Source organism: Pristiophorus japonicus, chromosome 13 (genome assembly GCF_044704955.1).
Source record: "Pristiophorus japonicus isolate sPriJap1 chromosome 13, sPriJap1.hap1, whole genome shotgun sequence".
NCBI lineage: Eukaryota > Metazoa > Chordata > Chondrichthyes > Pristiophoridae > Pristiophorus > Pristiophorus japonicus.
In genome coordinates, this window is record NC_091989.1 from 123,625,216 (window position 1) to 123,652,713 (window position 27,498).

The window sequence follows — 27,498 nt, forward strand, 5'->3', positions numbered from 1 at the left end:
AGCTATTTACAATATACATCAATGACTTGGATGAAGGAATTGAGTGTAATATTTCCAATTTTGCAGATGACGCTAAGCTGGGTGGCAGTGTGAGCTGAGAGGAGGATGCTAAGAGGCTGCAGGGTGACTTGGACAGGTTAGGTGAGTGGGCAAATGCATGGCGGATGCAGTATAATGTGGATAAATGTGAGGTTATCCACTTTGGAGGCAAAAACATGAAGGCAGAATATTATCTGAATGGGGGCGGATTAGGAAAAAGGGAAGTGCAATGATACCTGGGTGTCATGGTACATCAGTCATTGAATGTTGGCATGCAGGTACAGCAGGCGGTGAAGAAGGCAAATGGTATGTTGGCCTTCATAGCTAGGGGATTTAAGTATAGGAGCAGGGAGGTCTTACTGCAGTTGTACAGGGCCTTAGTGAGGCCTCACCTGGAATATTGTGTTCAGTTTTGGTCTCCTAAGCTGAGGAAGGACGTTCTTGCTATGGAGGGAGTGCAGCGAAGGTTCACCAGACCGATTCCCGGGATGGCGGGACTGTCATATGAGGAGAGACTGGGTCGACTGGGCCTGTATTCACTGGAGTTTAGAAGGATGAGAGGGGATCTCATAGAAACATATAAAATTCTGACGGTACTGGACAGGTTAGATGTAGGAAGAATGTTCCCGATGTTGGGGAAGTCCAGAACCAGGGGACACAGTCTAAGGATAAGGACTAAGCCATTTAGGACCGAGATGAGGAGAAACTTCTGCACTCAGAGAGTTGTTAACCTGTGGAATTCTCTACCGCAGGGAGTTGTTGATGCCAGTTCGTTGGATATATTCAAGAGGGAGTTAGATATGGCCCTCATGGCTAAGGGGATCAAGGAGTATGGAGAGAAAGCAGGAAAGGGGTACTGAGGGAATGATCAGCCATGATCTTATTGAATGGTGGTGCAGGCTCGAAGGGCCGAATGGCCTACTCCTGCACCTATTTTCTATGTTTCTACCATGCTGACTTGAAAATATATCACCGTTCCTTCATGCCGCTGGGTCAAAATCCTAGAACTCCCTCCTTAACAGCACTGTGGGAGTACCTTTACCACAAGGTCTGCAGCAGTTGTAGGCGGCTGACCATCACCTTCTCAAGGGCAGTTACGGATGGGCAATAAATGCTGGCCTCGCCAGCTACGCCCACATCCCGGAAAGAATAAAAAAATATATATCCCCATATCGTCCAAAAAATGTGAAATAATTCAGATCATATTGTTATGCAACATTGAGAAGTTTATTTATTGAAGTTCTTGGTCACTGGCAGTACGGTTGGAGAGTATTTTAGTATACGCAATAAACAGAATGGAAATTAAAAATTGAGCAAGTACAATTTGTTTTCTGTTGGTTTATTGATTCATGTCACTTCACGTGACAGAATTACAAGCTAGACTTCAGCAAAAATCAAAACATAACAGCCATAAGTAAGTGTTTTAGACATGTTCTCCAGGAACACCTCAAGGACTGGAGATTAAAACATGCACTTTTTCCTCATTTCAGATAGCGTCTCACATGTAAATAATGGAGTGTGCAATTGGACACCACAGGCAGAATACTTTTCTGCATTAAATAAAATTCACAGTAAATTTATGGCGTACAGTATTAAATAAATGGATTTCTATTGGTGGAGTTTTTAATTTTGTTCCTGTTACGCCAAAAAGACTATTGGAGTATATAATCAAAAATCTTGTGTGTGTATCTATTTCCTTCTGTCATGATTTCTGGGCATATTTTTAGTCAACATTTAACATTGAAACTATCTATCTAAACATTTCAAATGGAAAGCCTGTACATAAAGCCGGTTGCAATGTAGTTTCACGCTCTGTGCAGTCATGGTATTAAAGAGCAAGGGGTAGAATATTCGGTCGCGCCTCTGTTGTGGCGTTAACCCAGGTGGAGCGGTAATTTTAGCGCCGAGAAATTTGTCGGAATTGGATGAAGTGCTGAAGGGGGCACTAAATCAGTCATTAAACACTTGACCTGGGCGGGCAGGGCGGGGGGGGGGGGGGGGGCGGAGGGGAGGCGGGCTAATGAAAATACTGGTACTAAATTTTTCCGAATAATTCCGTATGTCCGATCTCTGATTCTGATCCCGGGAAAAGCAGACTCTTAAAGGCGCGGCAAGGTAAGTATGCGCATGCACAGCTCCACCTCCTCACTGACCTGAGAGCAGGAAAATGGAGGAGCAAGGAGGAAGGCAGAGAGCACACCGCTTCTCAGCCACGGCCCTTGAGGTTTTGTTGGAGGCTGTGGAGAGGCGCAACAATGTGCTACAGCCTGGAGGGGGACGAGGACCACCGCCAAGGGTATTCAGGAGGCTGTGGAGGGAGATGGCCCAGCACGTCCCTATCAGCGGCATGGTGGTCAGGGCAGCGACTCAAATTCGCAAGAAATACAATGACCCCGCAGTCGAGGCACAGTGCTCTCCCGGAAGATATATGCATCATGTCCGCTTCCAGGATAGCGAGCTTTGATTGCGAGGATGAGCTGTGTGTGGTCTAACACCAGCTGCACATTTAGGGAGTGGTATCGCTTTCTGTTTCTGAAGACCTCTGCATTCTGGAATGGTGCTCGAAAGGCCATGTGCGTGCAATCAATTTCTCTTTGAACCCTCGGGAAGCCCGCTATCCTGGCAAACCTACATGCGCACTCATCCTCTTTCTCCTTGGTCATCGGGAAGGTAATGAAGTCCATTCTGCATGTGTAGGGAATCTGTGTGACGTTGCGGATGCAGCGATGTGCTGTGAATTGTGAGATGCTGCATACGTCCCCTGGTGCAGCCTGGAAGGAGCCGGAGGCATAGAATGCGAGTGCCACCATGACCTTCACTGAGACGGGCAGCGCAGTCCTGGTGCCGATGTGAGGCTGCAGGTCTGTCTGCAGGAGATGGCATATCTCTGTAACTACCTCCTTTGGGAAGTGTAGCCTTCTGACACACTTCCCCTCAGACAGGTCCGGGTATGAGCGTTGCCGCCGGTAAAGCCGTGAGGTAAGGCCTCCTGCCCCGATGTCTAGGGGCCCTCCTCCTTCGGTTGCCGACATGGCCAACAACGTTTCTCTCATCACAACGTCTTGCTAGAGCATGTAGAATGCGACACTGATGAATTAGTGGTGCCCCCATTAAAGTTTTCGTAATGACTTTTTCTCAAGCTGAACTGTTATGTCTGTCTGCCGCTGCAAACTCGGAGGCTCAAGCACCGTGCTGTGTGTAAATGTTGCACTGACTGTGACCTCTGAGGGGAGCGTTTCCCCATCCCTTTAAGTAGCCACCAATTAACGACTGTGGAAGGTTGTAACGACTGTTTTTTCAGATGTGACTAGTGGCGGACACTAAATGAGGCGGCCACACCGAATTTAGTGATTGGGTTGCAAGCGTGGGCGTTGCACCAGGATTACATCATGATCGGAATGATAGTCAGCAGCCGGGCGGCTACTGGTTTGTGCCCCCGGTGAACCTCTAATGAATCTTCCGTTGGGGCACTAAAATCTGTGCTCCCGGTCGGTAACCTCTTACGCGCCCATTAACGCCCCCTCTGGCCGCTAACTGAGACGTTAGGCAACTGAAAATCCAAACCCACGTCTCTTCCAACTGTTTTGCCTTCCTCTGTGTTTTTGTAGACAGAGATAGGCAGATATCTATATAGATATTGATATCGCTATCTCTTTTAAAGGACCACTGTCTTTGTGGAAAAATACTAGACAAACCTTGTCCTTTTGAGGTTTAACCTTGTCTGATGATGTCATTCACCTTGTTATTTATCTATGGGATTTACCGGAGGAGTTGTTTCAGTTGCCTCTTTTTAAATTGATGTTAAAAATGACTCGGGGTTGCCCCAATGTCATTGACACAAAAATAAATGTGCACGTGGCCCTTTGTTTTAAGGAGGCACAGTTAATAAAAGGATTAAGACAAAGTCTGAATTCAACAGAGCCAAAGGAAACTCATAAAACTGGAACCCAACGTTTCCGTATGTGTCTATTGCACACTCTGTTCCCCGTGGTTCCCACCGTGTCTTGTTTGACTACAAACACACGATACCAGAATGTCAATCACAATTAAACACGCTTCTGCATCGCTGCATTCTCACAAAACATAAAGACTGGGCTTGTTTAAAGGTTCTTAGCAATTATATCATAAAGCCTTAATTCTTCATCCAGAGAGTGGTGAACCTGTGGAATTCTCTACCACAGAAAGTAGTTGAGGCCAATTCACTAAATATATTCAAAAGGGAGTTAGATGAAGTCCTTATTACTCGGGGGATCAAGGGGTATGGCGTGAAAACAGGAAGGGGGTACTGAAGTTTCATGTTCAGCCATGAACTCATTGAATGGTGGTGCAGGCTAGAAGGGCTGAATGGCCTGCTCCTGCACCTATTTTCTATGTTTCTATGTTTCAAATAAAACTGGCTGAGTAAAACAACTCTGATAATTTGAACATGAGAAATCACTTGTAATAATTAAATCTAAATATGATTTTAAAAAGCCAGTACTTTTCTTATTATTCTGAAATCAGATGAAGGTAATGGAATTATAAACAGGGCAACATGAAATCTGTACCGGCAAACAGGAGGATTGCTTTCCCACCCCACATAAAACCAACCTAGATTGCAATTCTCCATCTGTGCCATTAGGTGGCAACCTTAGTTCATTAATGTAGAAAACAGCAGCAGACAATAATAACAATTTATATTTATATAGCGCCATTAACATAGTAAAATGTCCCAAGGCACTTCGCAGGAGTGTTATAAGACAAAACAAATAAATTTGCCACATAAGGAGATATTACTGCAGATGACCAAAAGCTTGGTCAAAAAGGTAGATTTTAAGGAGTGTCTTAAAGGAGGAAAGAGAGGTAGATAGGCGGAGAGGTTTAGGGAGGGAGTTCCAGAGCTTATGGCTCAGGCAGGGGAAGGCACGGCCATCAATGGTTGAGCGATTATAATCAGGGATGCTCAAGAGGGCAGAATTTGAGGAGCTCAGACATCTCGGGGGTGTGGGGGCGGGGGGGTTGTTTATGAGGCTGAAGGAGATTACAGAGATAGGGAGGGGCGAGACCACGGAGGGATTTGTAAACAAGGATGAGGATTTTGAAATCGAGGCGTTGCTTAACCGGGAGCCAATGTAGGTCAGCGAGCACAGGGATGATGGGTGAGTGGGACTTAGTGCGAGTTAGGATATGGGCAGCCGAGTTTTGGATCACCTCAAGTTTATGTAGGGTAGAATGTGGGAGGCCAGCCAGGAGTGTTTTCAACTTTTAAAAGTTAGCGTCCCAAACGGGGATGCTCCTGAATTTCTTCCCCATGGACTGTTATAACCCAGATAACGTGTGGCAAGGTTGAGTGAAACAAATCCTGACAGGGCAAAACCTGTTCAGTAACACTTTAGCAGCATCTTTGGGTAATGAATAGGTACATTTATTAAAACTGGTAAAAGGAATTTGAACCTAGAGCGAACTTTAGGCTTTAAAATCAAAGAGCACTGACAAAATAAAGAAGTAAATGTTCTAATAGGTGTAGACGATAATATTACAACTCTATAAGTTCATCACCGCAAGTTAATTTCCCTCTTATCTAATTCAGCAATCTGATTACTTATTTGCAATCTCTCATTACACCGACAGTAAATTCATTATTCTCTACTGCTTAGGGGAACATGAAAGAGTTCAACCAAAGCAGTGTGATTTTCATTATGCAATTGAATCATCTATGGTTTATTAAAATGAAGTGCTTGCAGGTTGATTTGATGAGATGTCAGCAGGCGAATGTCACAGTAATTCAATGCACCATTAACAAATAGCACAAACGGGAACGGTATCTTAGTGGTTATGTTACTGGACTAGTAATCCAGAGGCCTGGACTAATGATCCAGAGACGCGAGTTCAAATCCCACCACGGCAGCTGGGGAATTTAAATTCAGTTAATTAAATAAATCTGGAAATAAAGTTCGTGTCAGTAATGGTGACCATGAATCTATCGGATTGTCATAAAAACCCATCTGGTTCATTAATGTCCTTTCTGGAAGGAAATCTGCCGTCCTTACCTGGCCTGGCCTATATGTGACTCCAGAACCACAGCCCCTGATATGGCCCAGCAAGCTATTCAGTTGTAAAAAAACACACTACGAAAAACAAGAAGAAAAAATACGGATAGACTCCCGGCATCAACCTCACCACCAGCTACGGACACGACAACGGCACAACCAGCACAGTCGACCCTGCAAAGTCCTCCTCACCAACACCCGAGGACTTGTGCCAAAATTGGAAGAGCTGTCCCACAGATTAGACAAGCAACAACCTGACATAGTCATACACACAGAATCATACCTTTCAGCCAATGTTCCAGATTCCTACATCACTATCCCTGGGTATGTCCTGTCCCAACGGCAGAACAGCTCACCAGGGGTGACAGCACAGTGGTATAGTCAGGGGGGGAGTGGCCCTGGGAGTCCTCAATATTGACGCCGGGCTCCATGAAGTCTCATGGCTTCAGGTCAAACATGGGCAAGGAAATCTCCTGCTGATTACCACCTACCGCCCTCCTTCAGCTGATGAATCAGAACTCCTCCATGTTGAACATCACTTAGAAGAAGCATTGAGAGTAGCAAGGGCACAGAATGCACTCTGGGTGGGGGACTTCAATGTTCATCACCAAGAGTAGCTCAGTAGCACCACTACTGACCAAGCTGGCTGAGTCCTGAAGGACATAACTGCCAGACTGGGCTTGCGGCAGGTGGTGAGAGAACCAACACAAGGCAAAAACTTATTTTAGCTCGCGTCTTCACCAATCTACCAATCACAGATGCACCTGTCCATGACAGCATTGGTAGCAGTGACCACCACACAGTCACTGCGGAGACGAAGTCCCGGCTTCACACCGAGGGAATCCTGCATCGTGTTGTGTGGCATCACCACCGTGATAAATGGGATTCAGAACAGATCTAGCAGCTCAAAACTGGGCATCCATAAGACACTGTGGGCCATCAGTAGCAGCAGAATTGTATTCCACCACAATCTGTAACCACGTAGCCCAGCATATCCCTCACTTTACCATTATCATCAAGCCAGGGACCAACCTTGGTTCAATAAGGGGTGCAGAATCCTGCCACATCCAGTCATGAATGGTGATGGACCATTAAACAACTAACGAGAGGAGGAGGCTCCATGAATATCCCCATCCTCAATGATGGCGGAGCCCGGCACGTGAATGCAAAAGCCAAAGCTGAAACATTTGCAACCATCTTCAGCCAGAAGTGCAGAGTGGATGATCCATATCGGCCTCCTCCGGAGGTCCCCACCGTCACAGAAACCAGTCTTCAGCCGATTCGATTCACTCCACATGTTATCAAGAAATGGCTGAGCGCACTGGATACAGCAAAGGCAATGGGCCCCGACAACATCCCGGCTGTCGTGCTGATGGCTTGTGCTTCAGAACTATCCGCGCTCTAGCCAAGCTATTCCAGTACAGCTACAACACTGGCATCTATCCGAAAATGTGGAAAACTGCCCAGATATGTCCTGTCCACAAAAAAGCAGGACAAATCCAATCCGGCCAATTACCGCCCGTCATTCTACTCTCAATCATCAGCAAAGTGACAGAAGGTGTCATCGACAGTGCTATCAAGCGGCACTTACTCACCAATAACCTGCCCACCGAATGCCCAGTTTGGGTGCTGCCAGGACCACTCGGCTCCAGACCTTATTACAGTCTTGGTGCAAACATGGACAGAAGAGCTGAATTCCAGAAGTGAGGTGAGAGTGACTGACCTTGACATCAAGGCAGCATTTGACTGAGTAGCCCGAGTTAAACTGAAGTCAATGGGAATCAGGGGGAAAACGTTCTCCAGGCTGGAGTCATAGCTAGCACAAAGGAATATGACTGTGGTGGTTGGGATCCATCATCATAGCCCCAGGACATTGCTGTAGGAGTTCCACAGGGCCGTGTCCTAGACCCAACCATCTTCAGCTGCTTCATCAATGACCTTCCCTCCATCATAAGGTCAGAAGTGGGGATGTTCGCTGATGACTGCAGTGTTCAGTGCCATTCGCAACTCCTCAGATAATGAAGCAGCGTGCGGTCCATGCCCACATGCAGCAAGAACCTGGACGACATTCAGGCTTGGGCTGATAATTGGCAAGTAACATTGATGACACACAAGTGCCAGGCAATGAATATCTCTAACACGTGAATCTAACCACCGCCCCTTGACATTCAACGGCATTACCATCGCCAAATCACCCACCATCTACATCCTTGGGGGTCACCATTGACCAGAAACTTAACTGAACCAGCCACATAAATACTGTGGCACAAGTCAGGAGTGTGATGGAATACTCTCCACTTGCCTGGATGAGTGCAGCTCCAACAACAATCAAGAAGCTCGACACCATCCAGGACAAAGCAGCCCGCTTGACTGGCTCCCCACTCACCACCTTAAACATTCACTCCCTCCATCACCGGCGCACCGTGACTGCAGTGTGTACCATCTACAAGATGCACTGCAGCAATTTGTTAAGGCTTCTTCGACAACATCTCCCAAACCCGTGACCTTTGTCATCGAGAAGGATAAGGGAAGCAGGCACATGAGAACACCACCACCTCCAAGTTTCTCTCCATGTCACACATCATCCTGACTTGGAAGTATATCGCCATTCCTTCATCGTCGCTGGGTCAAAATCCCTCTCTAACAGTACTGTGGGAGTACCTTCAACACATGGACTGCAGCGGTTCAAGGCGGCGGCTCACCATCACCTTCTCAAGGGCAATCAGGGATGGGCAATAAATGTTGGCCTTACCAGTGACGCCCACATTCCATGAACAAATTTTTTTTTAAAGTCCTTGACTCATTTGGATTACATTTTCCAGTCAACATTGACAAAACTGTACATCTCAATGTCTGTTTTGTCACACAGATGCCAGTAGTTTGGTTGAGCAGGATTTGAATGATGTGTGTAGTGTGCTGACTTCAAATATCAGATTGGTTTCTTTCATAATGAGACATTCAATTGAGGGTTTTATTTTCTGTTCATTGAATTTTTAAAAATTACATTAAAAAAATCAATTGCATTTTAATAAAACAGAAAATCCTCTAATGGAACAAGCTACTTCTCAAACAAAGGGACACAATAGAGGCAGTGTTCATCAGAGGCCTGAAAAAGATCACTTAAAGTATGCAGAGGCTTCTAGCACATTAGCTCTGTTTAGTGAAGCAAGAAATTCATATAGTGGCACAGCAGGTGGGGAATCAAGAACAAGGGGACATCATTTTAAAATTAGAGCTCGGTCATTCAAGCGCAAAATCAGCAAGCACTTTTTCCACACAAAGGGTAGTAGAAATCTGGACATCTCTGCCCAAGAGGCTGTGGATGCTGGATCAAATGGAGCTTTAAAGATGGAGATGGATAGATTTTTTGTTAGGTAAGTTGGAGCCGAGGTGGGTAAACGGAGGTGAGGTACAGATCAGCCAAGGTCTCATTGAATGGCAGAGCAGGCTCGAGGGGTTGAATGGCCTACTAATGTTCCACACACCGTAACTAGGACTTGAAGTGTGAATAAAATGGAATCAAATGAAGACTGCTTTGAGTTTCTGTAGCACATGATTCTCCTCTTGTATGAGCAAAACATTCTTAGTCATATTGCATCTGTAGTTTTCTCCTCTATCTATAAACAAAATGAAATACTCACCAGATCTCCGCATTCGATTGTGCAGCGTGCAACTTTTTCCCTTGGGCCGATTCTAACTTCTCTCTCAGCATTTGGCAGAGGCAATATTTAGTATTTGAGTAATGACTGTCATATCTAACTGCCTGGAGAACAAAATAGAATAATCACATCGATCCTTTTTCTAAGGTTCAAGTTTTCTATCAAAATGCATATTGCTTTACAAATCTCAGCTCATTAGTTTACAGGTGGTTCAACTGCTGTAAACTTATCTATAGTAATGTTTATATAGATTTCAGTTATTTTAATATCGAACATTTGCATTAAAAGCAGTTTATCTGAAATAATTACACCAACCTTTCCCCTCCTTTACGGTTCCCCTTTAGGGGTCACTGCTGCACTCCCTGAGTCAGGTTAATTTGAATGGTGGGCAAAGCTCGGATTAAAACTTGGATCCCCGGCCAAAACAGTTACAAACCGCTGAGCCACTGGAAACGCTGGCTACAGTCGGCTGAAATTAATTTCTATCGCTGTCACCATTTTTCTGTTGAGTTTCGATGAGTAACATTCACGTTTACAAAACACTGAGAAGACTATGAATGTCGATAGAATGAAAGGTGTGTGGAGAGTGATCGGCCATTCAGTCATATCTCAAATAAGGACAGTCTTATAGAAATTACAATTTTCTGATTTCTCTTATTTAGGAAAAATATTTCCAAAGCTTTGAGATATTTTGACAAGAGTCTTTTGCCAGCATATTTCTGTTCAATTATTCGGCAGAGTGTAGGCACTTTTGGCAGACAATGGGTTAATCTTTTGTGGAGCAATGGGTGGTTTCATACACCATATCCTTTCCATCTGAACTTGTCGTTGGCTCCATGGCCAATTTTGTTTCAATTTACAGTTTCAACAGAGCTAAACAGACAAAAAGAGATGGACAACAAGTTTGACATGAAAAAAAGATGAGCATTAACCCTATAGTTCCTGTACAGCCCTGCCACTTGTTTGTGGCATCACATGGCTCCTGTGGAATCTGCCGAACATCCAATTATTAACACTTGGGAATTGCTCCAATTGGGAAACCGGTAAATTGTGAGTCCGATTAGTACAGACTCCCCAGACTTTTTCTTTTTAATTACTTCCTTCTACAGTTGGCATCAGGCATGTTAAATTGCTTGAAAGTCAGTGGCAACTAAAGATACTCACATATGTGAGATATTCCTTTAAAACCTTCTCTGCTGGCAACAGTCCTTCTTTTCTGAAGATGGAAGGATTCCACATGGCTGCACGGGCTACCATTACTGAAGAAGCATTTGTTGCCTGGCGGAATTCTTCAATGCTCGCAAATTCTTTGATAATCTCCTGAGATCCTCCACTGAGGGGGCACAGGAAACGGATTTTAATTCACAACTGAAGTGATGCAGCATGCTACGTTGTGTAGCACACAGGACATATAATGCAGCAAGACAAAAGAAACAGGTTACTTGACCAATGTAACACTTTGGAACTGAGACAACATAATGTTGATCCCTGGACAAACCACTGATATCCTATTGGCGTACATAGATATTTATAGAATTAGGCTTTAAATCATGTACAAACTATGCAGACGTATACAGTTTTTGAAAATGATTTGAACAAAAACTGTATAATGAATTTAATCATCGGTCGGTGGCAAGTTATCCAACCATACCCAGGGCATCATTGTGGCAATACAATTGGTCATTGCAACCTGACTTGGGGGTGGCAGGGAGAGAGCAGCACGCGTGTGTCTGATTATTATCTGATTATTCTCCTGATTCATGAGAAGAATAGTTACTAGGGCAGGATGGAGGAAGGCAACTGCTACTTGTGTGGCCATATTCCCAGTGAAAGTTTCTCCCTTCAGGAGAGAAGAGAGGAAGAATGACAGGGAAAATACTGTCAAAGAAATTGGTAAAACCGTAGCAAACATATAAGGAAGGCAGTGATACTTGTTGCAGTTAGGTGAAACAGCATCCAGAGCATTCGGGCTGTGATCTAAAAATCCTACATGAGGTCATTTAGATGAAAACGATTTGATTTAGAGGCCCAAACAGGATATTCATGTTCTGTTGACAATGACACTTCTGAAAATGTTTAGATGGAAACATTTATACATATGGCAGCACATAATCAATGGGGACGATTCCTCGGAGATTAATTAAAAATCAGCTTTGCATTTCAGTGGAATGGGGAGAATGGGGCTAAAAATAGATCCAAGCACAATTTTAGTGAAAACAAATGTAATGTAAACATTAAGCAACTTCAGATTGTTGAGACTGTATAAGGCCTGTTCTTTATAATGCTGCAGTACACGAGAACCAGCACGGGAATGGAAAGGACATTTTAAAAAACCAAACACAAATCCCATTCCCCTTCATTCCTCAGTACTCAAACCACACGCTAGCATTCTGAAGTATCAGGTGAAATAAAAGATAAAATGTCAAAGCTCTTTGAAGAGAGATTCATTTCACTGCTACCATTATTGAGACTTAATTCAAAATAATAGGTCTTATTGTCGATTTCAAACAGTCAGAGTAATGCAATTAAATGTATTTTATCTAAAGTCTACTTTTCGATGCAGGGGAGGCGGAAGGAGGGTTATTGAGTTATTCCCATTATTTGAATACTTTCTCATTTTCCACTGGGTTTGTGCGACCACTGCAAACAGAAAGCAGACAGCAGTGAAAATGTCCATGCTGAATTTTGTTAACACTAATGTGAAGATGCACTATATTGGCCCAAATCTTGCTGGAGCAGGGGCATATCTGCACCCTTCAGCTAGAAAATCTTTGGCCCTGTAAATGGCTGGAAGTGAAAACTGAAAATGGACCTTGAGATTTAGGATTGAAAAAGGAGAGTGAATTAAGAGTCAAATTAGATATAGTTAGAGAAATAAGGAGGGAAAGAGAGATTGGATTAAGAGAGAGAGAAAAAAAGACACAAAGGAAAAGTAAGAAAGAAAATTAACTTTTTAAGTCCAAGAAGGATTTACTACATGCAGGAATGAGACTCTCAGTTTAAATCGTCCCCTTTCTGGGCCAGAGAGGTTGATTGCTATTGTAAAAAAAGACTTCGGTTTCTATAGTGCCTTCCACCACCACCGGACATCTAAAAGCGCTTTACAGCCAATGAAATGTTTTTGGAGTGCAGTCACTGTTGTAGTGTGGGAAAGACAGTTGCTCCCACAAACAACAATGTGATAACGACCAGATAATCTGTTTTTTTTTGTCATGTTGATTGAGGGATAAATATTGGCCAGGACACCGGGGATAACTGCCCTGCTCTCCTTCGAAATAGTGCCACGAGATCTTTTACGTCCAGTTGAGAGAGCAGACGGGGGCCTCGGTTTAACATCTCATCTGAAAAGCAGCACCTCCAACACTCCCTCAGCACTGCACTGGAGTGTCAGCTTAGATTCTTTTTGTGCTCAAGTCCCTGGAGTGGGACTTGAACCCACAACCTTCTGAGCCACAGCTGACACTATTAATAATTGTATTAACAATTATCACGTTGTTAAAAGGGTACTTACTCTGTTCAGTACCAGCACCAATTCTCTGCACCGAGTTGAATGCGCAAACCCAGCAAGTTCTTAAAAATAACGGGCCAAACGACCGAGCGGCGTAAGTCGATCAGTTAGTTACGGCGATTCGCAACTCGTGGCGTATCTTTTCTTCCCCTGAACTTGCTGGTCGATTTGTGCATTGAAAATGGTGTGAGCAGTGAACTCGCCGTTATTTTTCCAGCAAGCTTTTGGCTATTATGTTTCAATTGATTTTAGAAACCCCATAATTCTACTTGGTGCCATCCAACTCCGAGAATGTGCAAAATCTCATTTTCACAGAAGGATGAAAGGAAATTCATTATCCAGGAGTTAAGTCAAATAACTGCGCAGTACTTGTATTTGAGTGTAAGAGGGTACAATAAGAACTTCTCCAGATCAAATCGTTGGCCATGTTACGACAATAGTGTCTGAGCAGAAGGTAGAAAATTCGTTATTTCCAAACAGATTATATTGACAGACACTAAAACAATTACTATCTAATTAAAATACTTTCAAAGCTGTCTTTAAACAGGTTGTTAAAATGGGATATAGATGAGGTTTGCTGACAAGTGTGCTAGCATGGGCCAGGGTCTTTCCTCGGGGGAACAAGGTTACCCACCTTAGCTCAATGGTTTTCCGTTAGATTCAAATGTAGATTTTAGCCCGTGGAAAGGGTTGGGCAGAGATGTGCAACCTTGTAATTGATCAGGTAAAACAAACAGTCTTTTGGTTCTATTTTACAGTTACTATTGAATACGATACCGAACTGCAAAATAGCTTGGCTACTAATTTCCAAAATATTTTATTGATATGTAAGGGTTGATCTCAACTTTCAGCGGTAGTGGACTGGCCGCCTGTTGCACGTCTCGCCTGATTTTCCTTTCCGTTGGAGTGGGGTGTACAAGAGCTGGTCGTTCCGCTACTGCCTGTGTTCTGCGAGTTAAAATCAGTCGTGTAGTGTCTATCGGCCTAACTTTCTGTACAACTGGACTCCTTTATTTTACTTACTTTGCTATTACTGGGATCGACACAGCGCCAGAGACCGCTTTAATTACGTCGCAGTGCACAGGATGCTGTGGCCTTTCCTCCTTTCTCCTGTGGAAAAGGTGCATTAAAATATTGCAGTGTGGTTACTGAGAAGACCGAGGTGCTTTATACACATTCACTGTTGTAGAAACCTGGAGCAGTCGACATCACTGTCCTAAATTCCCCCCCTGTAACTCCCAGTTATCACTTCTCTCCTGTGCTCCTCCAATTCTGGCCTCTTGCGCATCCCTGATTTTCAGCATTCCACCATTGGTGGCCGTACCTTCAGCTGCCTCGGCCTTAAGCTCTGGAATTCCCTCCTTAAACTTCTCTGCCTCTGTATCCTTCTTTAAAAGCTCCTTTAAACCTGCCTCCGTGACCACCTATCCGAATATCTCTTATGTGGCTCGGTGTCAAATTTTGTTTGATAACGTTCCAGCGAAGCGCCTTGGAATGTTATACATTAAAGGCGCTATAGAAATGCAAGTAGTTGTTGTTGTTGTCGATGAAGATGGGAGTCATTCTGGTCTAAGATTGTCTAGTTTGTACGGTTCCGTGATGCAGCAACACAAGAAATAGGAGCTGGACTAGGCCATTTGGCCCTTCGAGCCTGCTCCGCTATTCAACAAGATCATGGCTGATCTTCTCCCTCAACTCCACCTGCCCGCACGATTTCCATATCCCTTGATTCCCTTAGATCCCAAAAATTTATCGACTTCTGTCTTAAATATACTCAATTACTGAGCCTCCATAGCTCGCTGGAGTAGAGAATTCCAAAGATTCACAGCCCTTCAAGTGAAAAAATGTCTCCTCATCTCAGTTCTAAATGGCCGAGCCCTTTTTCGAAGATTGTGACCCCATGTTCTAGATTCCCCAGCCAGAGGAAATATTTTCTCAGCATTAACCCTGTCAAGCCCCGTAAGAATTTTATATATTTTAATTAGATCACTTTTCATTCTTCTAAACTCTAGGGAATATAGGGCTTGTCTACTCAATCTCTTCTCATAGGTCAATCCCCTCATCCCAGGAACCAGTCTAGTGAACATTCATTGCACTCCCTCCAAGGCAAGTATGTCTTTCCTTAGGTAAGGAGAACAGAAGAGTAAGAAGAGTAAGACTTCTTTACTCTTGTACTCTAATCCCTTTGTAACCAAAGCTAAGATGCCATTTGCTTCCCTAACTGCTTGCTGTACCTGCATGTTAACTTTCCGTGATTCATGTACAAGGATACCCAGGTCCCTTTGAATGTAAACATTTACCAGTCTCTCACCATTCAAAAATTATTCTGCTTCTTTGTTTTTCCTACCAAAGTGGATAACTTCCAACTTCTCACATTGTATTCTATTTGCCCTGCTCTTGCCCACACAATCAACCTGTCTATATCTCTCTGCCGCCTCTTTGTGTCCTCCTCACAGCTTACTTTCCTCCCTGACTTTGTATCATCAGCAAACTTAGATACGTTACACTCAGTCCCTTCATCTAAGTCATTAATATAAATTGTAAATAGCTGAGGCCCAAGCCTGCCAACCCGAAAAAGCCCTGTTTATTCCTACTCTCTGTTTTCTGTCATTAACCAATCCTCAATGCATGCTAATACATTACCCTCAATCCCATGAGTTCTAATTTTGTGTAATAACCTCTTGTGTGGCACTTTATCGAACGCTTTGTGAAAATCCAAATAGTCTACATCCACTGGTTCCCCCTTATCTATCCTACTAGTTACATCTTTAAAAAACTGACCGATTTGTCAAACACAATTTCCCTTTCATTAAACCATGTCGACTAATCATATTACAATCCCATTAAGCCATCGGGGGAACTAAAAAATACATTGAAATCTGCTGGCGTACAGTCTACAAGTTCTGGCTATCATTTAAAACTGATCAAGTTGGTATTTTTGTGTAGAACCTAGCAGGGATGGGAAAGTATAAGTATAAACAGAGATTTGAGATACCGCAAGGTGCATCATTCGAATATCACCGCCTGCAAGTTGCTTCAGAGTCACAGACCATCCTGACTCGGTCGTATATCACTGCTCCTTCATCACCACTGGGTCACCAAGCACCATCACCATCACCATGAAGACTGCACAGGCTCAAGAATTCCTGCCACCTTCTCAGCGCAACTAGCAATGTGCAATAAATGTGGCCTTGCCAGTATTTCCCACATCCCGAAAACAAATAAAACAGGAACTTTCCACTAGAGCACAGAAGGACAAGAGGAGATTTAATCGAGGTTTTTCAAATTCTGAAGGGTTTATGATTGGCTGGATAGAGAAAGACTATTCCCACTGGTTGGGAGGTCATTAACATGGTAACCAACAGGGAAAGCAGAGCGGTTAGCAGAAATGTCTTTGTGTAGTGTTGTTGGAGGATGGAATGCCTTGCCACAGGGAATAGTTAAGGCAGCGACAATTGCATCTTTTAAGGGAAAAGAGGATAAATGTTCAAAGTAGAGGACAAGGGTAAGGGGAGAAAGTGGGGCACTGGAATTGGTTTTGAATTGCTTTAGCAAAGATCCGGCACAGCCACGATAGGCCGGACGTCGTCCTCCTGTGCAGTGAATATCTGTGGTTCTAACTGAACTCTGTTCTTATAACAGCAGAAAAAAACGAGTTGATGCCAGTAACAACAGTTCCCCCAATGTAGCAAGTCTGACAAGTACTGGTGAAGGAATGATCTCCGTGGCTGCAGCGCTGGGCAGTTATTCTCGGGCAAACTAGTGGCAAACACAAAAGGCACATTGGATAGAAAATCCATTACCTAAATATTTCAAATCAAGGGTTGATACTGAAGTAGGACAAATTTTAATCTCTATTATACGCCATGTATACCAGTTTATAGTTGGTAACAGTGGAATAATTAACAGAGATTCATGCCATTGGATCGCTGCTAAGTTAGCGGTAATATATATCAACTCTAATTCCAAACGGAAGCCGTCACAACAGACCTGATGGAAGAAATATGACGTGATGTCCTGAACTAACCATAATATTGGATGGCCTTTTAGAAGTGCCTCAGTCACAATACATCATGCCAAGGTGACCAAAACCAGCATAACCTGATTGGCTGCAATCCCACAACCCATGTCCACAAGCATTGGCAGACATGTCTGGCAATAACCAGGGGGAATCTTCTCCAAAAGCATCAGGTCAGCAGAGACCCAGACTCAAGAGTTGTGCCAAGTGTTGCAAGGGCACCTGTAGCTAAGTGCGGCAATGGGGTGTCACCAGTTAGGCAAGGCCTCAAACCTGTCTCCGTCTCCCATGCTGACTGTTTGGGATGGTGCCATGGGAAGGTAAACAGGGCAACCTCCTCACAACTATTTCATGTAGCACCACTACCACTTCAGAAGACATTAAAAAAGGGGGCTCAGGTAGCTGGCCTGCTCCGTTACTTGCCTGCAGACTCATGCCTGCAAATTGGGTTCCTTTCCCTTCAATTTTTGTCTGGTACTTTTTAGCCCACTCACCTTTCAACCTGAGCAAAGGCTGCCAAAGAGTTTACATGCCTTTTGAGTCTTTCCAAAGTTTGCAAGGATTGTTATCCCCCTGTTCTGTCACTTCCCTTTAAGTTTTCCAGTCTCGCCATTGGGCACATGTCCAAATCTACACTTGAAGCTGTGAATACTTACACAAACGAGCTGACCCCAGAAAAACTGATTTCACACATTACCATTATGGCTAGATTTGCCCCACTTCTCAACGTTTAAGTCTGAATTATACCAGTTCGTCAAAATTAGCCCCTGTACTTTCAAATATAGTTCAAATATAAAATGGCAACTCATTGAGTAAACAAACCTGCCTTAAGCAATTAGTGATCTCATTGCCTGAAATCAGTGTGTTTGTAGTACATCTAACACAACATTACTGTCTGCTTGAGTCCTCATCAAAGATCAGGAACATTATGATTATGTCAGCCTAATGCCCCTTTCTTTCAAGGCTGTTTTTTAAACAACAGTGGACAAGTTTTGTAGCCAGTTTATATGAGGAAGGGCTAGGTGAAAGCTGTGTGTACCCCAGCCCTGAGCTGAAGCAGCAAATATCCCTCACCGAGGGAAAAGACCAAGGACCCCAGCACTGAGCTGAAGCAGCAAATATCCCTCACTGAGGGAAAAGACCAAGGACCCCAGCACTGAGCTGAAGCAGCAAATATCCCTCACTGAGGGAAAAGACCAAGGACCCCAGCACTGAGCTGAAGCCTTAGAACTTGGTGTGCAAGTCAGCATTCAATTTACATTGCATAAAAATATTTTTGTTTTCCACAAGAAAGATCCAAGAAATAATAAAATGATATATTTGATGGTGATGGATGAGGAAGGAATGTTAATCAGGTCCCTCCTCCTCGCTTACCCTCACCTGAATAGCCAGGAGGGCTTCAGTTTAAAGTCTCAACCAAAAGACAACACCTTGAACAATGCAGCACTCCCTCAGTACTAACACCTCCAACAATGCAGCACTCCCTCAGTACTAACACCTCCAACAATGCATCATTACCTCAGTACTAACACCTCCAACAATGCAGCACTCCTTCAGTACTAACACCACCAACAATGCAGCACTCCCTCAGTACTAACACCACCAACAATGCAGCACTCCCTCAGTACTAACACCTCCAACAATGCATCATTCCCTCAGTACTAACACCTCCAACAATGCAGCACTCCCTCAGTACTAACACCTCCAACAATGCAGCACTCCTTCAGTACTAACACCACCAACAATGCAGCACTCCCTCAGTACTAACACCTCCAACAATGCAGCACTCCCTCAGTACTAACACCTCTAACAATGCAGCACCCCCTCAGTACTACACTGAACAGTCAGTCGAGATGATGTACTCAAGTCCTGGAGTTCAGCTTGAACTCACAACCAGCTGACTCTTGGATGTTGAGGAAAGCGCCTTCTACACTCTCAAGAGGATCCCCTGCCACACCAGCTTCAAGTTTCCACATGATTTGCTCCTGATTTTTAGGAGCAACTGGTGTAGAACGGAGTATCTTAGAAATCGGAATTCTCCACATTTAGTTTGCTCCAGTTCTAGTCAGTTAGAACAGTTTCACTTTGGAACAGAATTTTTTTTCCAAAAGGGGGCGTGTCTGGCCACTTACGCCTGATTTCAAAGTTTCGTGAGTGAAAATTTACTCCAAACTAACTTAGAATGGAGTAAGTGAAGATTTTTGTACGCTCGAAAAAACCTTGTCTACACTTTAGAAAATCAGGCGTAGGTTACAAATCAGGCGTAGGGAATAGTGGGGGGGGGGGGTTTAAAGGGAAGTTTACAAACATTAAACACTTCAGTTTTACAAATAAAGAGCCATCATCAATAATAAATGATAAATACATCAATAAATCAACCAATAAATCAATCAAAAAAAATTAATAAGAAATAATTTTTTTTTTAAATCAATAAATAAAACATTTTCTACTTACCGACTGCAGCACCGGGAGCCCTCCAACAGCGTGCTGGGATGCCCCCCTCAGTGTGTCTCTGTCAGTGTCTCTATCTCTGTCTGTCTGTGTGTCTCTCTCATTCTCTGTCTGTCAGTGTCTGTGTTTCTGACAGCGAGGGGAGAGGGAGGAGGGGGGTAGAGGGAGAGAGGGGGGGAGCAGGGGGAGGGAAGGGGGAGAAGGGGGAAGGGATGGGGGAGAAGGGGGAGGGATGGGAGAGAAGGGAGAGAAGGGGGAGGGATGGGGGAGAAGGGGGAGGGAGGGGGAGAAGGGGGGAGGGAGGAGAAAGGAGATGGGGGAAAGGAGATGGGGGGGGGAGGAGATTGGGGGGGGAAAGGAGATTGGGGGGGGAAAGGAGATTGGGGGGGGGGAAGGAGATTGGGGGAGGGGGGGAAGGAGATTGGGGGGAGGGGGGGAAGGAGATTGGGGGGGGTGGGGGGGAAGGAGAAGGGGGAAGGAGAAGGGGGAGGGAGGCTGAACGGGTCGGGCCTGAGACTTCGGGCAGGGCCCATCCCCAGCACCAGATTTACAGGTAGGTGGCGTTGGGTCGGGTCGGGGGGGTGGTGGGAGGGAGGTTGGTTCATTTCGGGTCGGGGGGATGGGGAGGGAGGGAGGGAGGGAGAGGGAGGTCAGGTCGGATCCAGTCCGGAGGCGGGGGGGGGGGGGAGGGGGGGGGGGAGCGGGTGTCGGGTCCGGTCCGGGGGCGGGAGCGGGTGTCGGGTCCGGTCCGGGGGCGGGGGAGGAGCGGGTGTCGGGTCCGGTCCGGGGGCGGGAGCGGGTGTCGGGTCCGGTCCGGGGGCGGGGGAGGAGCGGGTGTCGGGTCCGGTCCAGGGGCGGGAAGCGGGAGTCGAGTCGGGAGGAAGCAGGAGTTGGCCGTGGGAGGAGCCTTATTCACGCAGCCCCAGTGAGGCCATTCAGCCAGGGCTAGGGGCTGCGTGCTTCGGGCCCCTCCCACACAGTTAGGCGCCTGGAGCTACTGCACTTGCGTGCCCACTGTAGAGCGCATGTGCAGAGGTCCCGGCACTGTTTTCAGCGCAGGGTCCTAGCTCCGCCCCCTACAACTCCTGCTGCACTGCGCCGAGGGCCAGAGGACCTGCAGGGAGGTGGAGAATACGGAGGGTTTTTTTCGACGCACTTTGTGGCGCGAAAAACGGGCGTCCAGGTCGGGACTGCGTCGTTCTAGGCGCGGCTCGAAACTTGGGCCCATTATTTCCATTTTCCAAATCCGGTTTCCTTATGGCATCGAAGTAAGACTAAACAGCACTGAAGTGTGGGCAGGCGGTAACACATGGCCACTTGCAATCACACTCAAGACTTCCAGAATGCAGTCTGGGATGGACTGAAGACAAGTTCCCAAAGTGAGGGGGCAGTAACTAGTCCATCTCCTACGCTTTCTCAGAGGGTTCAGGTGACGCTGTCTGCCCATGTCACTCCGCAAATACCCCTGCAACTCACTGTATACTATTGACATTGGCAACCAATTGGGAATGCCCAGTCTTTAGTTTTACCTTCCATGTACTGCCACAGCTGCAACTCCTGTTCTTTCGATACGTTTTACAAGGTTAATGGTGTCTTCTAGCTGCAATTAAAAGCAATTATTTAAACAAATCATGAGATGGAGAGATGAGCATCGGTTTTGGTTTCTGATTATTAATTCAATGAGTAATACTTTAAACAGCGAGTGTCGTCATTAAGATCCCTTTTAGACACCAACCCAATGGCAAAGGAATTTTAAACAACAGCATTTTGCTTTCTCTTCATATTTTTGTTAAGAAAACAACTGCTTATGACTTGCTGGGGAGACTGGCTTAATGGAGTTACTGAGGCGACTGAGCCAACAATAACAGCAACTTCTATTTATATAACACCTTTAATGTAGTATTGTGGCAAAAAACTTGACACCGAGCCATATAAGGAGAAATTAGAGCAAGTGACCAAAAGCTTGGTCAAAGAGGTAGGTTTTAAGCATCTTAAAAGGAGGAAAGAGAGGCGGAGAGGTTTAAGCAGGGCATTCCAGAGCTTGGGGCCTAGGCAACAGAAGCACGGCCAACAATGGTTGAGTGATTATAATCAGGGATGCTCAGGAGGGTAGAATTTGAGGAGCGCAGATATCTCAGGGGGTTGTGGGGCTGGAGAAGATTTCAGAGATAGAGAAGGGTGAGGTCACGGAGGGATTTGAAAACAAGGATGGGAATTTTGAAATCGAGGCGTTGCTTAACTGGGAGCCAATGTAGGTCAGCGAGCACAAGGGTGATGGGTGAGTGGGACTTGGTGCGAGTTAGGACATGGGCAGTCGAGTTTTGGATGACCTCAAGTTTACGTAGGGTAGAATGTGGGAGGTCAGCCAGGAGTGCGCTGGAATAGTCAAGTCTAGAGGTAGGTAACAAAGGCATGGATGAGGGCTTCAGCAGCAGATGAGCTGAGACAAGGGCAGAGACGGGCGATGTTACGTAGGTGGAAATAGATGGTCTTAGTTAAGCTGCGGATATGTGGTCGGAAGCCCAATTCAGGGTCAGATATGACACTGAGGTTGCGAACATTGTGGTTCAGCCTCAGGCAGATGTTAGGGAGAAGGATGGAGTCAATGGCTAGGGAACGGAGTTTGTGGCAGGGATCGAAAACAATGGCTTCGGTCTTCCCAGTATTTCTGCTCGTCCAGAACTGGATGTCAGCCAAGCAGTCTGACAATTTAAAGCTGCAGTGGGAGAGGATTGAAGAGAGCTTCCTAGGTCTATACTCGCAGATTCAGCTTCCTCGGACCATCCCCAAGCTGTTCCCTGATGAGAACAACATTTACCGATTTGAAAGAAATGCTTATAACAGTTAATTAGAAAATGACAGAGAGCAAAGCTTGGGAGCATGTCTGATCAAATGATCTCTGGGGCTACGTGCTGCTGATGCTACAGATCGAACCTCCCTTCTCCGGAACCCTCGGGACCTGGCTTGTTCTGGACAAGGGATTTTTCCGGATGAGGGGAGGTCACGTTAAATTGGATGGTACAGATACTGAGCAAGGGGCTATCGGGGCTGGCTGGCTTGGGGCTGGGAGTGCGGCAGAGAGATCATGGCAGGGGGGGGGGGTGAGGGATCACGGGGTCAGGCCAGCGATTGCGGGAGTCGGCAGCGAGGAAGGACTTCAATTTGTTCATGTCGGAGTTCTGCGCATGTGCCACCTGGTGGCCGGGAATGGTTCTGGACGAGGGGTGGTTCTGGACGAGGGGTGGTTCTGGACGAGGGGTGGTTCTGGACGAGGGGTGGTTCTGGATAAGGGAGGTCTGGATAAGGGAGGTTCAACCCGTATTGCCAATTTCTTTTCTGGCATGTGTAAGGAAGGTGTAAGTATTAAACTTGGAGAGATAATTACAGTTTAATAAAGTTGACTATTTTAGATCATACTGGTATCTCAAAAATAGTATTCCTTCATGATAATAGTGCAGCAGCAGTTTTAAAATAAGTATCATTCAAGGCTAGCTATGAAACTGTGACTGTGCTGGGGGAGTAGTTATGTGAAAACAGATTTTGAACAAAAATAATATTCAGAACAAATTTGGGAAGCTCCAAAATACCCAATTACTTATAACAGCATGCCCTTTCAATGTTTTTTAAAAAGTGTCCCATGGGGCTTCACAAGTGGAAACTCGATGCCGAGGCAGTGAGAAAAAAATTAAAGAGAGTGACCGAAAACTTGGTTGAAAAGATAGGTTCAAGGAAGATTTTACAAAGGAAAAACATAGCAGCGTTCAGCCCCGAAGGCCATGTCTGTGCCAGCTCTTTGTTGGAGCAATCCAAAATTAATCCCACTCTCCGCACTCCGCTCACAACCCTGTATCTTCCCCTGCTTCTAATATTTATCCAAATTTGATTTGGATAAATCAAACCACTCTCTGTGGCAAAATATTCCATGCTCTAACAACCCTCTGTGAAAAGAAATGTGTTTCAGCCTCTCCCCTCACTCACTTGATGACCATTTTAAATTGATGACTCGTTATGGACTCTCCAACCATAGCAAATCGAATTTCCCTATTCACTCGATCAAAATCCTTAACATTTTTTAAAAGCTTCTATTAAATCTCATCTTGGCCATAACTGCTCCAGCGGAAATAGTCCCAGCATTTCAAGTCTCCCCTCACAACCATTGTTTGCTATTTATGGCAGTTTCCTATTCAACAATGGGAAGCCCAAAACTGCACATGGTAATATAACTGTGGCACAATATCCACTCATTAATTCTCTATACCCTTATTTATAAAGCCCAAAATGCTGTTGGTCTTCTTTTTATCTACCTGCACTTTCAGGCTAATTAGGTCTCTGTTCATCCACACCCTTTTGTGCTTTTCTCCCAAAACATATCACCTCACATTTATCCACATTAAACGGCATCCATCATCTGTCTGCCCATTCTGCTTACCTATGTCTTCCTGTAGTTTAAAAAAAAATCCTTCTCGCTGTCTGCCAAACCTCCTACTTTTGTGACGCCAGCAAATTTCAAGAAATGGAGATGCGGAGAGGGTTAGCAAAGACAGAGAGTAGGGCTGAGGAGGCAGAAGGCTCTACCACCGACGGTGAGACGATTTCTTAAGTCTCCGCAAAGTTTTTCTAAGCAAACGAAAGTGGACACATATGCTGGCCTAAGTTAGTTTGGAGTAACTTTTCGCTGGCTAAACTTGCTTAAATGGCCAAAACAGGCGTAAGTGGCTGGCAACGCCCCCTTTTGGAAAAAAAATTGAACTAAAAAGCTGAACTAACTCACTTAAACTGGAGCAAACTAAATGGGGAGAATTGCGATTTTTAAGATACTCAAAAAAAAACTAGTTGCTCAAAAAAAATAGGAGCAACTCCTGGGGAAACTTGGGCCCATTCCAGATTTATATATTTTTTTAAACTGAATGGTAGGATTTGAATTCACATTCTCTGGATTAGCAGTCCAGTAACGACTACACTACTGTACCTTTTCTATAAGTAGAAAAAGCAACGAAAATGGATTATGAACATGAAAGTTACTACATGACATTTAGAAAGTAAATAAACACCCAAATACTTACAGATGGCAAAATTCGAATTTTGCAGGTCACTGGCTTTGAGATTCCTTTGACAAGGGTGGAAAGGATCTAAAAAGGTAGGGCAAAAAATGCAAAATTAGCTTAATACCATAATTAATAAAAATGCTATCAAAATCTTGATCAGCTCCAGGCTCTATTCCTTTAACTACAATTATATGTTTTTGCATTAAAAATAATATTTTATTTCTAGATTTTTTCAAATTAAATTTGACAGAATAGCACAGCATTATACCTCTCTGTGTTAATTCACACCAAAGCTTACAGCTGAAAATCTTGTATCAGGACAGTACAAACCTCGGAGTAAATTACAAGTGACCTCCCACACAGTGTGGCCATCTGAGTCGCCAGATGCTGCCTCTTTAACACAGTGAACCTCAATGATCCGAGCCTCCGAATCCTTCACAGCACAAGATCAAAATGTTCATAGCTCCAAGCCCAAAATCAAACCAAAGAACAGCAAATCCAGAGCTGTCTCTGCAAAACTACAGCACTCACAGCTACTATCTTGTAAGTCTCAAGTCAGATCCGCTACAAGGTACATTTTAAGGCCCCAAGTTTCCACACGCGGCAAAACAGGCGCCCCTCCGAGCTGGGCGCCCGTTTTTCGCGCCGAAAACGGCGCCTGAAAAAAAACGCGCTATTCTCGAGCGCTTTGCAGCTCGATGTGTGCTTGGCGCGGCACCCAGGGGGCGGAGCCTACCACTCGCGCCGATTTTGTAAGTAGGAGGGGGCGGGTACCATTTAAATGAATTTTTTTCGTGCTGGCAACCCTGCGCGTGCGCGTTGGAGCGTTCGCGCACGCGCAGTGTGAAGGAAACATTGGCACTCGGCCATTTTTGTAGTTCTTTGTAGCTGTTCAATTTTTAACATTTTTTAATAAAACCACATTGCCCTTCCATGATCAGCACTGAGGCTTCTTGCAGCAGTGAGAAGGCTGCAGGAAGCCTCAGAAGTTGAGGCAGCCGTTTCCCGACGGGCCCGACCGACGGCAGGGGGGCCTTCCCCCCCCCCCCCGCCGTCGGGAATGGCTGCCTCAACTTCTGAGGCTTCCTGCAGCCTCCTCCCTGCCTCCCCCCCACTGCGGTCGGTCGGGCCCTCACTGCCTCCCCCCCCCCCCCCCCACTGCCGTCGGGAACGGCTGCCTTCTCCCTGCCTGCCCCCCACTGCGGTCGGGTCGGGCCCTTACTGCCTCCTCCCCCCCCCTTGCCGTCGGGAACGGCTGCCTCAACTTGTGAGGCTTCCTGCAGCCTTCTCCCTGCCTGAAGCACTTTCACACAGGTAGGAACATGGTTTATTTAATCTTTTCTTTGCTTATAAATTTTTATTCAGGTTGGAATTAATTGTATAATATTTGTATAAGTATAACTAAGGATTTATTGTAGAATGTAATGACTTCCCTTCCCCCCCCCCCCCCCCCCCGTTCCGGACGCCTAATTTGTAACCTGCGCCTGATTTTTTTAATGTGTAGACAAGGTTTTTTCAGTTCTACAAAAATCTTCACTTGCTCCATTCTAAGTTAGTTTGGAGTACGTTTTCACTGTGGAAACTTTGAAATCAGGCGTCAGTGGCCGGACACGCCCCCTTTTGAAGAAAAAATTCTGTTCCAAAGTGAATAATATTTGTATAAGTATAAATAAGGATTTATTGTAGAATTTAATGACTTCCCTTTCCCCCCCCCCCCCCCCCCCGCCCGTTCCGGACGCCTAATTTGTATCCTGCGCCTGATTTTTTAATGTGTAGACAAGGTTTTTTCAGTTCTACAAAAATCTTCACATGCTCCATTCTAAGTTAGTTTGGAGTACGTTTTCACTGTGGAAACTTTCAAATCAGGCGTCAGTGGCCGGACATGCCCCCTTTTGAAAAAAAAATTCTGTTCAAAAGTGAAACTGTTCTAACTGACTAGAACTGCAGAAAACTTAAATGTGGAGAATTGCGATTTCTAAGATACTCCGTTCTCCACCAGTTGCTCCTAAAAATCAGGAACAAATCATGTGGAAACTTGGGGCTTAAATGTGAAGAAAACCCAGATCTCACAATGCACATGCACGAGATTTAGGATAAAAATGATTTTGATTCACTCATTTGTACTCATACAGAGCTATGTATTGATCGTTATTACATTGTGGCTGAATTTTAGTTTTGATAATATTTATACATGATAATAAACGCTGCTCTTATTTATCACTCAGTAATTCTCAGTCACATTTCTATTGCACAATTTTCTTTTTGGAATCGTGCTGACGACTCCATTACATTTTCAGCTTCTAGACTTTTTTTTTTAGTATCTGCAGAAAGATCAGTGTAGGGTTTAAAAAAAATCTTATGTTTAATTGCATCCCTCAGGAAATGTAATTAAGTTGTGCAAGTGACCATGACAATGCAAACTTTCCATGGACAATTCACATTCATGTTATTTGATATAATTGGGAGTAGCTGAGATGGGGAGAAGACCCAAATTGGTGGATTTCCATGAGGCAAGAGGTTTGAAGGTAATACACAGCTGTCATGTTTTTCTCCAGGTACAACTTTGCCATGAGCACTTAGTGAATATATAACAAAATATGCAACATTTTGTACTGTTCTCCTGTTATATTCTCTGGGGAAAAGCATTCCCATAGAAACACGAAATCAAATAACTACATAGCAGAAAATGAGGAAATCTTAAAATAAATCTCAGTGAAAACATGTCTAAAATGCCAACAGGATGTTTTGA

The 27,498-nt window shown here is 44.8% G+C and overlaps 1 protein-coding gene across 1 annotated transcript in view; it reads right to left on the reverse strand.

Moving 5' to 3' along the window:
- dus2 (dihydrouridine synthase 2) overlaps positions 1–27,498 on the reverse strand; it is a 152,533-nt gene that overhangs the window by 32,832 nt on the left and 92,203 nt on the right. Inside the window, 5 exon segments of the mRNA XM_070897985.1 lie at positions 9,710–9,831; positions 10,892–11,060; positions 14,259–14,345; positions 21,234–21,304; positions 24,768–24,833. Coding sequence (XP_070754086.1) covers positions 9,710–9,831; positions 10,892–11,060; positions 14,259–14,345; positions 21,234–21,304; positions 24,768–24,833 — 515 coding nt within the window.